At 55.4% G+C, this 16074-nt stretch overlaps 1 protein-coding gene across 1 annotated transcript in view; it reads left to right on the forward strand.

Annotated features, from left to right (window-relative positions):
• PLCG2 (phospholipase C gamma 2) overlaps positions 1-16074 on the forward strand; it is a 137331-nt gene that overhangs the window by 79631 nt on the left and 41626 nt on the right. Inside the window, exons 10-16 of the mRNA XM_002711657.6 lie at positions 3028-3129; positions 4993-5111; positions 5907-5992; positions 6926-7046; positions 11387-11555; positions 14534-14638; positions 15609-15698. Coding sequence (XP_002711703.2) covers positions 3028-3129; positions 4993-5111; positions 5907-5992; positions 6926-7046; positions 11387-11555; positions 14534-14638; positions 15609-15698 — 792 coding nt within the window. The remainder of the gene's footprint in view (positions 1-3027; positions 3130-4992; positions 5112-5906; positions 5993-6925; positions 7047-11386; positions 11556-14533; positions 14639-15608; positions 15699-16074) is intronic.

Below are 16074 nucleotides of genomic sequence, written 5' to 3' on the forward strand. Positions count from 1 at the left end.
GTTACGTCCTCCCTTCTAGACACCCACGTGTCTCCCCCCGCCTCCATCTAAAGTACATCCCAGGCTGTGTGTCTCCTCATTTTCCAGTCGTTTAGCTCATCTGTCTCGCAGCTAGGGACTACCTGTTAGAAGGTGCTACTGTCGGCTGGCTCCGTGGCTCAATAGGCTAATCCTCCACCTAGCAGTGCCGGCACACCGGGTTCTAGTCCCGGTCGGGGCGCCAGATTCTGTCCTGGTTGCCCCTCTTCCAGGCCAGCTCTCTGCTGTGGCCCGGGAGTGCAGTGGAGGATGGCCCAAGTCCTTGGGCCCTGCATCCCATGGGAGACCAGGAGATACACCTCGCTCCTGCCTTTGGATCAGCACGGTGCGCTGGCCGCAGAGCGCCAGCCATGGCGGCCATAGGAGGGTGAACCAATGGCAAAAGGAAGACCTTTCTCTCTCTCTCTCTCTCTCTCTCTCTCTCTCACTGTCCACTCTGCCTGTCAAAAAAAAAAAAAAAAAAAAGTGCTACTGTCACATCTTGCATGGTTAGTGTCGCCCAGCGTGCAGTCGGATTGAGTTGGTGTTGAGAAGGCTGAACCTCCGTGATGGCCGGGGACGGGTGGTGAGGAGGCCGGTGCAGGAGAGGGCCACCTGCCTGCCCCGCCAGGCAGTGAGTGATGGGGATCAGAAGAGACTCTGGCCAGCCTGAAGCCAGGAGCAAGGGGAGAGTAATGAAGGGGTTAAATTAATTTTCTTGTGCCCAATCACATGCAGGTACCTCTGGTGGAATGGAGAGGAAGAGGCATGTGCACTTTTCTGTTTTTACCATCCTGGTCCTTGCACCAAATTTGATCCTTTTTGAAGGGAGCTGTCAATTCCTTAAAGCCTAGAGTTTACCACCTGGTAGGCTGGCCTGGGTTTATTGCTGTAGCTCCACCTAGTGGTCATCCAGTTTATTGCAGACACTCATAATTTATGTTTCCCCAATCTGGCCTCCTTGCTGGGTCATGCTTAGAGATCCGGGTTTTGGGGCCACCAGAAAGTGCAGGAGCTTTCCCTGCATTGTGGAAACCTAGGGGCGGGCAGCCTGGAGCCCCTGCATGGCGTGTGTTTGGGGTGACAGCTGCTCATGGAATGACCACCACTGTACTTGCCGTGCCCAGTAGAGCAGTTTTGCAGTGAGTGTGTTGGCTACATGCAGTTAGAGTGAAGATCTGAGAGTTACATACTTCAGTTACATAGTTGCCTCCTGGTCACTTACACTCAGGAAACAGTGGCAGCATTTCTAATGGGAATGAAAGCTTGGAGCTAATTTAATTTTCCTGTAGGGCAGGAGTTAAAAACTCCAGCAGACAGCCCTGGGAGGGAGGGATGGCACTGCAGGAAAGGAGTGAAAATCAGCTCCTGGAACTGGGTGTGCCTGGCTTGGTCTCAGACCGGGCTGTCTGCCGAGTTAGCTGATGGCTGGGAGCGCCGCCTTCCCCACGACATAACCTAGCACGAACCTCCTGGGTCTCACATGGCGAGTTCAAGGTGAGCCAGGATGGGAGCAAGAGCTCAGCATGGGGCCGCCGGGAGTCAGAGCCCGGACGTTTCCGGCCATCACCGTTCGTTTTTCGTCGCTATTCTAGGTGCCTAACGCAAGACCCCAGGCCGAGTAGGTGAGCTTTCGAAGGTGTGAATGTCATTTGGGTAGGAGATGTGTTTCTCTGCAGCCAGTCCAGCTCCAGGTTCTGTGGGCTTGGGACTCATGCCTTTCAGTGAATGCACATGTTAGGGAAGGAAGGGGCGTCTCGCAGCTGCTTTGGGGCCTCGAGGCCAGGCAAGGTGTCGACGTGGACTGTCCTGAGGTTCGGGTATTGTGTTGCTGTGCTCACAGGCTTCCCGCACATCTGTCTGCAGGTGCACGCACTGGCCTCCGGCCTCTGGGCTGTGCTGTGTTTCTGAGCCAGTGCAGATTTGCAAGTCAACAGCGGGGCTCTGTGCTTGTGCACCCCTGAGCGAGAGGGGTGTGTGCTCACCCCCTGGTGTGTGTCCTTGTGCTTTTCATTCCCGTTCCTGCGAATCCCCCCTCCCCCAGCTCCTCCCCTGCAGCCACGCACACACACACACACACACACACACACACGCATCTGCTAGCAAATTGGCTTTTTCATCACTGGGATGGAGGTGTAGAACCTGAGACTCCCACAGAGCGGCTCAGTGGACGCGTGCGGTGGCACCCTTTGGTCTGTGACTGTTGGGGGTTTTGAGGCACAGAGAGGACGCAGTAATGTGACTTTCTGTTAGGCTAAGGGCCCTGGGTTCTGCAGTGATTTCACAGGTGTCCCTGTGTCTGGGCAGCATCTGTGTGGCCCCTAGAAAGACACCATGCGATTGGACTCTTGGTTTATATGGAACCCCGACTCTGGCTTACGGGACGCGTGAACATCCCATCCTTCTGTGGTGTTCCGGAACCTCTGGGTCCCCGTCACCAAAGTGACAGTGACACGAATGACATGGCGGGTCACTGTGAGGACTGAGGTGGCCGCAAGAGGGTGACTGTTTGCACATGCTGCTGCAGGCTGAGTTTGCTGTGCCCTGGGCACCGTGTCAGCCAGGACCTAAAGCACCCCTGCGGTCTCCGTGCACGGGAGACTGTTACCATGAGGAGGCATGGGAGGGGCTGCCACCTGCCCGAGGTCGCCCAGGTTGAACGAGAGACCCAGCTGCTTCACGCTAACCAGCGTGGAAAGTGAGCAGAGGCAGCAGCTGGCCGACGGTGGCCTGCAGGCCAGATGCGGCCCCTACTTGTTTTGTAAATAAAGTTTTATTGGGACCCAGCCACGCCTGGCCGTTTGCTCACGTGAGACCTCGGACTCTCGTGCTGCTGCACCAAAGCTGAGAGGTCGCCACAGACCCCGATGGCCCTCAGAGCCCAAAGCGTTTGCTCCCTGGCCCCAGGCAGAGCGAGGCCTCGGCACGGGGCTCCCGCCTGCGACCGGAGGGGCCCGAGAGGGAAGGCTTTGTCCCTTTCCGGTGACTTCCTGTTCCCTTCACTTGAAGGAGCTCTGGGCCCAGGATCTGAACAAAGTGCGTGAGCGGATGACGAAGTTTATTGACGACACCATGAGGGAGACGGCCGAGCCCTTCTTGTTCGTGGATGAGGTGAGAGACCCCGGGCTCGCTGTCACCCTGGGTCCTGTGATTCCTGCCTGTCTTCCCAGGTCTCCGGTCTGATCCTCTTCCCTACCGTGGTGGGGGTGGTGGGTTCTTGCTGTCAGATGCCCCCCTGGCTGACTCCTCTAGCAACCCAGTGGTCTAGGTGGATTTATTGCTTTCGCCACTAGAGGGCGACGGCCAGCAGGAGAAGCGCATAGACACAAAATTGGAAGATTGATGGGTGCCTGCCAGGGTGGACTCCCTTGTGTTTGACCTTGCACAGAGAGCTGGGGAGGTGGCACTGATGGGGAAGCCCCAGGGAACTCTAGCTTCTCATTTATTTATTTTAGAAATGCTTAGCTACTTGAGAGAATGGGGGAGAGAGCGAGCGTGTGTGCTGTCATCCCCCTAGACGCAGACAATGGCTGGGGGCTGCAGCTGGGAGCCAGAAAGCCATTCCAGGTCTCCTAGGAGGGTGGCTGGAACTCAGGTACTGAGCCATCTCCACAGCTTCCCAGGGTCAGCATTAACAGGAAGCTGGAGTCGGGAACCAGAGCTGGTGTCAAATCCTGCTACTGTGTTCTGGGACACACGTGTCTTAATCTCTAGACCAAATATCTGCCCCCTTCCTTTTTAAAGGGGCTAGGAGCATAAGTGCTTGGGCCCTGCCACCCACATGGGAGAGCCCAAAGGAGCTCTGGGCTTCTGGCTTTGGCCTGCTCCAGCTCTGGCTAAGTTGCAGCCATTTGGAAAGTGAACCAGTGGATGGAAATTCGCTTGCTCTCTCTGTTTCTTTCTCTCTCCTCCCCCCTCCCTCCTTCAAATAAATAAATTTTTTTTTCCCAAAAAAGTTGTGTTTGTTTATTTGAAAGAGAGAGGAGAGACAGAGAGATACACCAATCTACCATCTACTGGTTCATTCCCCAAATGGCCAGAATGGCCAAGACTGAGTCAGGCCAAAGCCAGGAGCCCAGAGCTCCTTTTGGGTCTCCCATGTGAGTGTAGGGGCCCAAGCACTTGGGCCATCTTCTTTTTTTTTTTTTTTTTTTGACAGGCAGAGTGGACAGTGAGAGAGAGAGACAGAGAGAAAGGTCTTCCTTTGCCGTTGGTTCACCCTCCAATGGCCGCCACGGCCGGCGTGCTGCGGCCAGCGCACCATGCTGATCCGATGGCAGGAGCCAGGAACCAGGTGCTTTTCCTGGTCTCCCATGGGGTGCAGGGCCCAAGCACCTGGGCCATCCTCCACTGCACTCCCGGGCCACAGCAGAGGGCTGGCTTTGAAGAGGGGCAACTGGGACAGAATCCGGCGCCCCGACCGGGACTAGAACCCGGTGTGCTGGCGCCGCTAGGCGGAGGATTAGCCTAGTGAGCCGCGGCGCCGGCCTTGGGCCATCTTCTGCTTTCTCAGGATATTAGCAGGGAGCTGGATCAGAAGTGGAGCAGCCAGGACTTGAACTAGCACTGTATGGGATGCCGGCACTGCAGGTGGTGGCTTTACCTGTTAAGCCACAATGCTGGCCCTATGTATTGATATATTTTATATATATATAAAAGAGGGGGCTGGGAGTTCTGATACTGGTGAAAGTGACCTTGGAGCTGAGGGTGGGGCTCTTACTGTCCCTGTTAGTGCAATGTGCTGGGCTTGCAGGTAGCAGGTGTCTGGGGGGGGTACATTAATGAGGAAAACACCGCTTGGATCTATGAGAGCACGGGTGTGGGCAGGGCCCATGGCCGACTTAGCCATTGGCATGGAGGCGTGGGTCCTGGGGTCTGGCCAAGGTCAGTGGGCTTTCCCGGCCAAAGCCCTTTACTCGCCGGCCGCAGGTCAGCCGCCGCCAGACCCATCCCTGCCGTGTTTGACTCTTTCAGTTCCTCACGTACCTGTTCTCGCGAGAAAACAGCATCTGGGACGAGAAGTACGACGTGGTGGACATGCAGGACATGAACAACCCCTTGTCTCATTACTGGATCTCCTCCTCCCACAACACGTGAGTGTCGCCGTGGGCTCTCCGTTCTGGCAAAGCGTGTTGCATGACGGCCACCATGTGTCCCAGTCTGGAATATACAGAACCTTCTGGAAGGGGCCGGGGATGGGGGATGCAGCTCCATTTCCCAGCAGGCCTGGCAATGATAATCCTTTCTCAGCGGCTCTGCCAAGCAAGTCGGCAGAGCTGCTTTGCACAGTTGAGGCCTCTCATACTGGCCACAGAAAAGCAATTCCCCTAGTTGTTGGGCTGATATTCACAGGCTACCTACTATGTGCCTGCCACCTGCTAGGGAAACAGGGCATGAGGGGAGAGCAGCCTCATCTCCCTGTGCTTGGAGGGGCAAGGCCACCTTGGACGTGGCCATGACTGTGAGTTGATGAGAGAACCAGCAATAGGGCAGAGAGGAGCGGTTCAGGAAACAGAGCACCACATACCAAGGTCTCGAGGCAGAAATAACCTATGAAGGCCAGCGTGTAGGGTATGGGGGGGAGGGCGGGGCACAGCGATTTTGTGCCCGACCTCTGCCCTGCTGGGCAGCTGCGGGGGGGGTGGCGTTCACTTTTCACCTGCCCCCGTGTCACTGGTGCCCCGGGTTCTGCTGGGGGCACACGTGCGTCTGTGTTGCCCCGGTGGTTACTGCGCACGACTTGCACCAGTGGCCCGAGTTGAAGGTCTGTGGCCACGTGATGGCCGTCCTTGGATCTTTCGAGCTGTGAAGATCTTTCAGGACCTTGGCGGCTCGGGCCTAGGGGCGGGGCTGCCTGCCCACCATGGCCACCTGCCTCTCCCCCTCAGGTACCTCACTGGGGACCAGCTGCGGAGCGAGTCCTCCACGGAGGCGTACATCCGCTGCCTGCGCCTGGGCTGCCGCTGCATTGAGTGTGAGTGGAGGAGGCGGGTGTGGGGCCAGGAGGCTGTGGGGCTTCTTCCTGCTGGAGGTGGGCGGGACTGGCGGAGGCAGGCGCAGGTGCCTGTCGAGTCGTCGATGGTATGAGACCTGGGACCTCTCACAGTCGCTGAGACAAGGAGCGGTGTCTGGAGCCTGACGGGTCCATGGTTTGGGGCGTCCTGAAAAATGTCCCAGTGTCACAGGAGCCTGGGGTAGGGGTGGCAGTGCCAAGGACGGTGCTCTTGTCTTTGGTGCTCACCCTGCTTCTGTCGGGGTTGGTTTCAGAGAGCGCCTCGGTGCCCTTGAGGGTGGACAGGTGGTTCCTAGAGTACCCGGAGCCCCACATGACCTGCACGGTGAGGGTGGCTCTGAGACAGATGGCCGACCTCGCATCCTTCCTCCCCTCTGGTCCTCCCATCTCTTCCCAGTTGGCCTGGCTCACTCTACCCCTGGGGACTTGCAGGTATCTTCGGCTGGGCGCCGGCACATACCACGGACTCAGGCTCTGGTGTCACAGGGAACGGTTATCTCACAGACCTCTGGGTTAATACTTTTAATTCCCCACCAGGAAAAAGCAAATGCGACAGAGTCAAGTGTGACTCCGTCAGCTGCTGCTGCCCTCTGGGGGATGGAGACCCAGAGCCCAGATCTCGTCCCGTGTGAATATTCGAGTGATGCTTGCAAATGCGTTTCTCTTGCTGTTTGTCGTATGCACCAGCAGAGAGGCAAGCCACAGTGAGGCAGGTGACAGCAGAAGATAAACCCCTTTCAGACACCTGTTTTAAACTGAGGCAGTGAAGCTAGGAACTACGTGACGTAGGTCCCAGGTAGCCACACGGATGCAGGAGAACCGTCCTCACCTGGGTGGCCTCCAGCTGCTCTCAGTGGGCGTGTGTGGGGCTGAGGCCACTGCCCTTCTCCCCAGTGGACTGCTGGGACGGGCCCGACGGGAAGCCCATCATCTACCACGGCTGGACGCGGACCACCAAGATCAAGTTCGACGACGTCGTGCAGGCCATCAAAGACCACGCCTTTGTCACCTCAAGGTGAGTTGGTGGCCTTTAAAGAAAGGCAGCTAGGAGTGGATTGACGGGCAGATATAGATGCTGCCTGCCTTCCCCAGACAGAAGAGGCCTGAGCTCCATCCTAGCCAGTCACCCGTGAGCCCCAGCTGACTGTTGGTGCCCCCTACAGGTCAAGAGTGCAGGAGGCTCCCACAGCGCCCTGCACCCTCCGGTTCTCAGCCTGCTCTCTGTTTCTGAGCCTGTCCAAAGAGAAAGACAGCCAAGGTTCCCTTCCTGCTAAAATCCTCCTTGCTTCCCAGGTCCCCAGAGGCCTGTGGGATCCAAAGAATCTGGTGGTGGTAGCAGTGATGGTATGGATAGTGATGGTGATGATGGCAGTGTGGGTTGTTGGTGGTGATGGTGGTGGTGGTAGTAGTATTGGTTAGTGGTGATGGCATTGGTGGTGGTGGTGGTTGGTGGTAATGGTATTGGTGATGATGGTGACAGAGGTTGTTGGTGATGCTGATGGTATTATATGGGTTGTTGGTGATGGTATTGGTGATATTGGTGGTGGTTTTTGGTGGTTGTGATGGTGGTGGTTGGTGATGGTGATAGTATGAGTTGTTGGTGATGGTAAGGTAGTATATGGGTTGTTGGCGATGGTATTGGTGATATTGGTGTGGTTGGTGGTGGTAGTGATGGTGGTGGTTGGTGGTGATAGTGATGGTGGTAGTGTGGGTTGTTGGTGATGATAGTAGTGATGATGGTGGCAGTGGTTGGTGTGATGGTGGTAGTGTGGGTTGTTGGTGGTGATGATGGTGGTGGTTGGTGCTAGTGCTGGTGGCGGTAGTGCTGGGTTGTTGGTGTTGATGGTATTAGTGATGATGCTGGCCATGGTTGTTGGTGATTGTGATGGTAGTGCTGGGTGGTGGTGTCTTTCCCCGGGGCTGGCCTCTGCACCAGGCTCTTTGTCCATGTGATCTCAAGCAGGCATGGTTGTGTAGGGACACAACACTGGGGTCAAGCAAGTCAGCGCTGACATTTTGCTTGGTTTGTGTGACTTCTGAACCGGGTCTGATCCTCTCTGTTTGGGCAGCCCGTGATCTAGGCCTTGACCGGGGATCCGGGGTCCCCGTGAAGGACCGGACAGCAGTGCCTGGGCCCTGTGGTCTCTATTGCAGCCCCCACTTAGCCCGTTTGCTGCGGCTCAGAGACAGCCACGGCACGACTTGAGCAGTGGGCATGGTGCGTGCAGGTGAGACACAGGAAAGTCCAAGGCAGCCTGGATTTGGTATGTGGGCCTCGGTTTGTTGGCTCCTGGTCTGGGCTCCTTGTGGCTGTGGACAGCTGGCGAGAGGCCTGTGGTAGCCTCAGAGGTGTGAGACTGCTGCACTGCGCCCTTTGAACTCTGTCAGTGACCCGTCTGGGCCAGGGACTCTGCATTCTGTGCTTTGGTTCCGGTATCTTAAGAAGTGGCGGTGAGGGTCATGTGTGCCTCCCAGGGCTGTGCAGAGAGAAAGCGCCGTGATGGACAAGTGCTTAGCGCTGTGCTCATGGGTGTTGAGTGACTAGCATGGGGGGAGGTGTTGGGCTGGGAGCAGGAAGTCATGGCTTTCTCCTCGTTCAGTTCCTCCCATTTCCCCATGTCGGCGTCCGCCCTCTGCAGCCAGAGCCCTGCTTAATGCCTGGGAGGCGCCTGGGACCCCTGCCCAGTGCGCTCCCGCTCTGCTGCTTTGGAGGCTGGGATGTCTGGGGACACAGGTGCTTGTGGCTCTGGTTGTTGAGTTGATCTTCGTTCACAGGACAAGGTCTTGAATCCATGCGTAGTATTTCCATAAAATGCATTTTTCACGAGCACTTTGGAAATGTTTTATATGTCTGGATTTCAGTTTTTTTTCACCAAAATAAATGTATATATTTTAATTCCATTTTCTATGAACATTTTGAAGTACCCTTATACACACATGCGAGTGGTAAATATATTCACACGTGTACAAATGACATACAAATATATTAGAAATGTATACACATTCATATGACATAAATATACAGAGAAATGTATATACACATGTTCAAATGACAGAAATATAGTCACGCATGTTCAAATGACATGCAAACATACATAGAAATATATTCATGTTCAAATGATATGCAAATACACAGAAATATATTCACATGATCAAATGACATACAAAATACATAGAAATGTATATACATGTTCAAATGACATATAAATATACTCAGATGTTCAAGTGACAATCAAAATACATAAGAATATATTCATACATGTTCAAATAACACAAAAATACTTAGATATACATGCATGTTCAAGTGACATGTAAATACTTAGAAATATATACACACACTCAGATGACATGCAGATATGGAAATGTATACACACATTCAAATGATGTACAGATATACATAGAAATATAGACATGTGATTAAGTGACATAAACAGAAATATATGTTCACATGACGTGCAAATATACATAGCAATATATTTGCACAAGTTCAAATGACATATAAATATACTCACAGATGTTCAAATAACTTGCAAATGTACATAGCAATGTATTCATACATGTTCAAATGACACATAAATATACTTAGATATACATGCATGCTCAAGTGACATAAATATTTAGAAATATATACACACATTCAAATGACATACAGATGTGGCAATGTATAGACACACGTGTTCAAATGATGTACAGATATTCAGAGAACTAGAGACACATGTTCGGATGACATGTAGCACACCTGTGAATGTTGTGGCCTCTGTGTTTGTGAATTTGCCTGCTGCTGTGGGGCCCCGAGTGGGTCTGAGGCGGCTGGCAGGCTTGGGGAGTGCTGGGAGGCGTGAGTCACTCGACTCGCCGGTGCACTGAGGTCAGACCCCGCAGTGCTGCCGCTGGTTGCAGCTCCTGGTTGCAGCTCCTGGTATGTTAATGAGAGTCCCCTTGGCCACCTGTTGAGTGCCAGGAGTTTCATATTTTGTGCTTTTCCCCGGTGACTGTGATGGCCTCACAGAGGGTGCTGGGATGTGGCCCCAGGAGGAAACAGACGTGTGAGCAGGCTTTCCTGGTGTGCGTTCCTGTGCGTGCATCCTCAGTGAGCATCACCAGTGTGTCCGGGAAGCTGAAATATGCATAAACCAGGGTCGGGGGGGGGGGGCGTCTGGTGCAGAGTTAGGACGCTGCCCGGGATGCCTGCATCCCGTGTGCCTGGGTTTGAGTCCCAGCCCTGTTTGCAACTCCAGCTGCCTGCTCACGCACACCAGGGGGCACAGCAGGTGATGGGTCAAGTGCTTGAGTCTCTGTCACCCACATGGGAGACTTGGATGGAGTTCTGGGCTCCTGGCTTTGGCCTGGCCCAGCCCTAGCTGTGTAGGCATTTGGGATGTAAGCTAGTAGATAGAAGATCTCTGCCTTTTACTCTCTCTTTCTGTTTTCCTCTGTCTGAAACAAACAAATAAATAACAAAGTCTTGTATTAATGAATTGTTGAAAATCTTGCGACCAGAGGCTCCGCAGACCCTAACCCTTCATTTCTCCTTGGGAGCAGTGGCTCTGGAATTGCTAATCAGTGTTGGTGGCAACTTTGAGAGTTTACGGCCCCTGATGAGAACTGACTGTTGGTGCCCAGCTATGAATGCACCCACCAAGTCTCATCTGTAAAGATACATGCATATGTACATGTATATGACATACATATGTAAATGACCTGTCAGTGTGTATGCATAGCATGTTAATGCATGAAACCAGTACGTTCAACATCTGTAACAAACGATACATTCACGTTGGTTAGCGGTCCCTCCCAGTCTATGTTAGTGTTGGTGACTTGGTGTTGGTGCACGGTGTGATGCTCTCTTTCCACCTTTTCTGAGGGTTTGCTCTGAAAACTAACTTAGCACTTTCTCCCCTGAGTTCAGAGACAGGAGGGAGTTGAGAGAAATTACCGAGAAAAATCACTGTGGGGCTGGTACCTGCGGGGCGGAGGGGAGGAAGGCGACAGACGAGCACTCTGGGGTCCGGAAGAGCCCAGCAGAGCTCAGAGCCACGCAGGGTCCTGGGGCTTGTGGGTCCTCACAGTGGACGAAGGCATCTCCGTTGGCAAGGGCTCTGGCTTCTTTGTGCAGCCGTCCCCTGAGGGCACCTGCTGCCCCATCCCCGAGCTGACCGCTCCCCTGCTGCCCTGTCCCCGAGCTGACCGCTCCCCTGCTGCCCCGTCCCCTGAGGGCACCTGCTGCCCCATCCCTGAGCTCATTGCTCCCCTGCTGCCCCGTGTCCGAGCTGACTGCACCCCTGCTGCCCCGTCCCCGAGCTGACCGCACCCCTGCTGCCCCGTCCCCAGCTGACTGCTCTCTGCCGCCCGCAGCTTCCCGGTGATCTTGTCCATTGAGGAGCACTGCAGTGTGGAGCAGCAGCGCCACATGGCCAGGGTGTTCAAGGAGGTGCTAGGCGACCTGCTGCTCACCAAGCCCACGGAGGCCAGTGCTGACCAGCTGCCATCACCCAGCCAGCTGCGGGAAAAGATCATTATTAAGGTAGGCTGCTGTGGGCACTGGGGACCCACGTTCAGGGCACCCAGCTGCCCTGGCCCTACACCTGGACCCCAGTGCCCTGGCTCAAATCCACTCTCCTGACCACTGCCAAGACCTCTCACGGCCTCTGCGTCCTCACTGGTCTCAGGATAATAGCACAGCACTGCCCATGAGCTTGCCGGGTGCACCTGGTGAGGGGTGCACGTGCAGAGCCTGGGCCCATGCCCATCACGTGATGGATGCATTCCGTGCCAGCTCCTTATTTGTGCATTCTCTGGTGAACCCGCACCGTGCTCCTCTCTGAGTGGGCCCATGCAGGTGCCGGATGTGTTGGGGTGACCTAGGTGCCGTTAGTGCCCTTGGGAGCTCCCAGCTGGCGTGGGAGGAGGACAGCAGCTGGAGCAGGCTGTAGGCTGTGATGGGGGTGCCGGGCTGGGTGTGCTGGGGTGTGGCGGGAGATGCTGAATTCTGTCTGTGCTTGGGGATACCAAGTTAACATCTGGGTGTTTGTATTCTTAGGATAAGGAGACCAGATAGGCATTGGCTTAACGAGCTTGGAGCTCTGTTCTGCAAGGTGATGCAGGGTCCTCATGCCCTGCTCTGTCGTTTCCCGGGGCAGGGGTTTTCATCTGGGGTTCCCTGGGCTCCCGGGAACTGTGGTTAGAATTTGGGGTGCGGTGTGAACCTGCCTGGGGGACACGCTGCATCTTTCTCAGTTACCCCTGAGCCCAGCATCTCTGCAGGCGGCTTTGTCACCCGCAGACACCGCGAATGTTTGCAGTGGTCACATAATGAGGCAGTTATGTCTCCACGCAACCGTGTGCTCGTGGCCACGTTAGGATTATGGAGGCTGCTGGATCTGCCCCTAGATCTTACTTAAGATGTGAATAAGCAAGTGCAGGCTCACACGTTGCGAAGGTCTCTATTTAATAGCTCCATAATTGTATTTCAGTGTAATTGGATTCCCTCGGAATTTACATTCCGAGAGGGGTCTGTGGTTCCTGTGTGCTGGGGCGTGTGACGGAGCCACCAGGGTTTGTAGGGCACCAGTCTCGTGTTCCAGAAGGTCATGGTCTCATGGGGAGACAGACTGCTCCACAGTGTGAGGGGCTTTGTGCACACCGAGCTGGAGGAAGGGATCCTGATCTCCCCTGGGCCAGAGTGTCACCTGGTGCTCTGGGAGTGCCAGGGCGCTGTCGCTGGGACACCACCAAACTCCCAGCGAGGTGAAGACAGGGCGATGGGTGAGCGGGTGGGGAGCTACACCCTGGAGGGTCTGTGTCTTCTCCGTCCTCTGCCTGGTGGCTCTTCAGGGCAGCCCAGATGCATGTGCGCCTGTGCCCAGCTCTTTTTCTAAGATGGGAGGCACCTGCCCCCACCCCGTATTCTGTGGTCCCCCCCTTTCTGCCTTAGGAAGGGAGGCAGAAGCAGTGCTTGCGACATGGTCGCTGAGTGACTTGGCCTGGCTGGGTACGGCTGTAACTCTTCTCCTGTTTGGCCTTCTGTTGGCCCTGGCAGACAGATGTTCCCGCCCCTCGCCCACTCTGCCAATGTGGGCACCGAGGTTTGGAGGTGAAGTGGCTAAGCTGCAGTCACACAGTCAATTCCTGCAAGGAGACTGTTGAAGGCCAAGGTCTGCCTTGGAAGCCTGGGCCCAGGCCTGTATCATGCTGCTGTCCCTGATGGGGCCTTTGGGTGCCCCTGGGCTTACAGGAGACACTGGGGGGCTGTCACATCCCCCTCACCAGCGAGATTGCTGGTGCTACATTGCTGCTAGGCCAAGGTCACACACCTACTGTGGCCACTGGCCCTGACTTCAAGTCTGGGTCTAACTGGCAGCCCTGACCTCGCTCTCCGAGTCGCCGCGGCCCTCAGTGTGCAAACACTTGTTGAAGCAGCCTTCAGGCCTCACCCAGGCAAGCACTGTGTTCCTGGTCTTGCCATGAAGCTCAGAGAGGTGCAACTACCTGCCTGGGGTCACACGGCCCGTGAGATGGCAGCAGTGCTGCTTGGACCCAAATCCCCAGTGTGCCCTCCGCCACCCCGCCTGGCCTCCGCGTGCTGGTCCTGCCCACAGCCTGCCTTCCCTCCCCTGCAGAGTGCTGGGTGCACAGAGGTATCCCCCATTCACGGCATATCTGTGGAGCACTTGCTTTCCGCTAAGTGATGCCGGCACAGGAGACACAGCAAGGTGCAAAACAGAATCCCCGTCTTCTGGGCGCGTGGACCCTAGCAAGGAAGACAGAGACAAACCAGTGCATTCAAGGAGGGCTGCATCTCTGAGCAGAATAAAGGGGGTGGAGGCACGGAGGGAGGGTGGGTTACTGTTAGACTAGGTGGGAAGGAGAGCTCCAAGGAGGCAGGAGGGCGCGTGGGGAGGGTTTGTCAGGGGGATTGGCAACCGAGAAGTCCTGTGACAGGTCATGTCTAGGCTGGAGACCCTGGGATGCCAGTACTGTGGCTCGGTCCAAGTCTGGGCCTCAGAACCAGCAAGGTCAAGGGTGTGACCCTCTGTTAGCAGCTGAAGGCCTGAGCCAGCCACGGAGGGCCAGGCAGGAGTCGAGTGTGTCCCGGCTCTCCGGGCAAGCAGCCAGCTCGTCTTCTGAGTTAGATTCTCTCGACCCCCAGCCAGTGGGTGGTACCGGCCACAGCAAGGTGGGTCTTCCTGCCTGGTCCTGGCACCCTAATCACGTCAGGAAACAACCTCGCAGACAGCCAACAGCAGTGCCTTCCCAGGGCTCTAGGTGTCCCTTAATCCAGCTGAGCTGACACCTTCTGATGAACCTCACAGGAGACAAGCGTGGACACAGAGCTGAGCATACTGAGAGAGAACCAGGCAGGGAGCAGAGCCAGTGCAAAGGCCCTGGGGCGGGGAAACCCAGCAGCCCACTTGCCGACCAGCTGCCTTCCATGAAGGCGTGCTGGCCTGCAGACCCTGACCTTGCATCTCGAGAGACAGTCTCTGTGTGTTTCCCCCTCAGCACAAGAAGCTGGGTCCTCGAGGTGACGTGGACGTCAACATGGAGGACAAGAAAGACGAACACAAGCAGCAGGGTGAACTGTACATGTGGGACTCCATCGACCAGGTGCGCCTGGGCCCTCCTCACGCCGCGGGGCCCGCAGACCTCCCGGCCCTTCTTAGAACGGGGTTGGGGAGCTCTGAGTGTATCCCAGCGTTGCTCCCATGTGGAGTGAAATGAAAATTTGCTGAGCGAATTTCTCTCCTAAAACTGTTCTGCAGGCTGAGGTTTTATTTAGAAATAATTTCATAATCAACATAACACGCGTTTGCAGCTGCACGGTAGTACCGGAGATTGCACAGAGCCTTCGCCCGATTGCCCTGTGGCAGCTCCTTAGCTAACCGTGGTGTCAGCCTGGGCCTCGGAACACCAGTGGTGCCCTCACGGTCCTGTGCGCTCACTGATCGACCTTCAGGTTCAGCGCTTGGTTCTGTGCAGGATGCTGCATGCATGTGGCTGCCTTAACTCCGGGTATCCTTGGATGTGGCACTGCTCCCCCAGAAGCCTTGCTATGCAGTGACTGTAGGCATCTCGTGTCACTTCTCATATCCCTGAACCAAACATGGCAAATCCATTTGAGTGTAGTTTTACATATCCTGGAGAGAAGTGAAAAAAAAAATGGTTAAAATAAAAAATCACCATGAAATGTTGCAGGAAAAGTCTTCAAGACAAACTGGCTGGAAAAAAAAAATCCCAGAAGTCTTAGAAATCAGGTGGAACAGGAAAAAAAAGTCATGAGGACCCAGCAGACTGTGCCACCCCTTTCCTGAGAGGCTGCAGGCTGCATAAATACGCTCTCAAAATTCGGCACTAGGTCCTGAGACCACACCACTTTAGAAGTTCTGAAAACGAGAAGCCTGGGGTAGATGTTTTATACAGGGAGCGTCCTCAGAAGGTGCAGGTTCTGTGCAATCAGGGTGAATATCTGTCATTGCAAGGAGACATTGCCCGCGAATGTTGAGGTGCTGCCAGCCCGGGGCCCCAGATCCCCGGGGCTGAGACCCTGGGAGACACTGACATTGGCTTCTCCTCCTAGAAGTGGACGCGACATTACTGTGCCATCGCCGATGCCAAGCTGTCTTTCAGTGACGACATAGAGCAGGCGGTGGAGGAAGAGCCGCCCCAGGTAGGCGGGGACCCAGCCGCACCTGTGCTTCTCAGCCCTTAACTGCTGCCTCTTGGGGACCCAAGTTCCAGCTGGCTCTTCTCTGGTTGGCTGGTTGGACTGTTTGTTTGACCAATAAGGTTCGAGGCTCTTTCCTGCTTCCTGAAAGGCCTGATTGGCCTTGGATCGTGGTCTGTGCTCCCTGGGGATGCTCACTGCCTGTCCTCTCCCCTCCAGCTGCCTTGAGTGGACCCCCAGAGTGGGAGGGCGTTCAGACCTCCTGGAGAACAGAATTGAGGGCTGTGTGTGTGTGTGTGTGTGTGTGTGGCGGGGGGACCCTGTGTCTCAGGACCACAGGGGCAGGTCGCAGGCAGGCGAGGGCAGTGGCAGCTGTCGG

This window comes from Oryctolagus cuniculus, chromosome 18 (genome assembly GCF_051225735.1).
Source record: "Oryctolagus cuniculus isolate XC-2025 breed Fujian yellow rabbit chromosome 18, ASM5122573v1, whole genome shotgun sequence".
In the NCBI taxonomy this organism is placed as follows: Eukaryota; Metazoa; Chordata; class Mammalia; order Lagomorpha; family Leporidae; genus Oryctolagus; species Oryctolagus cuniculus.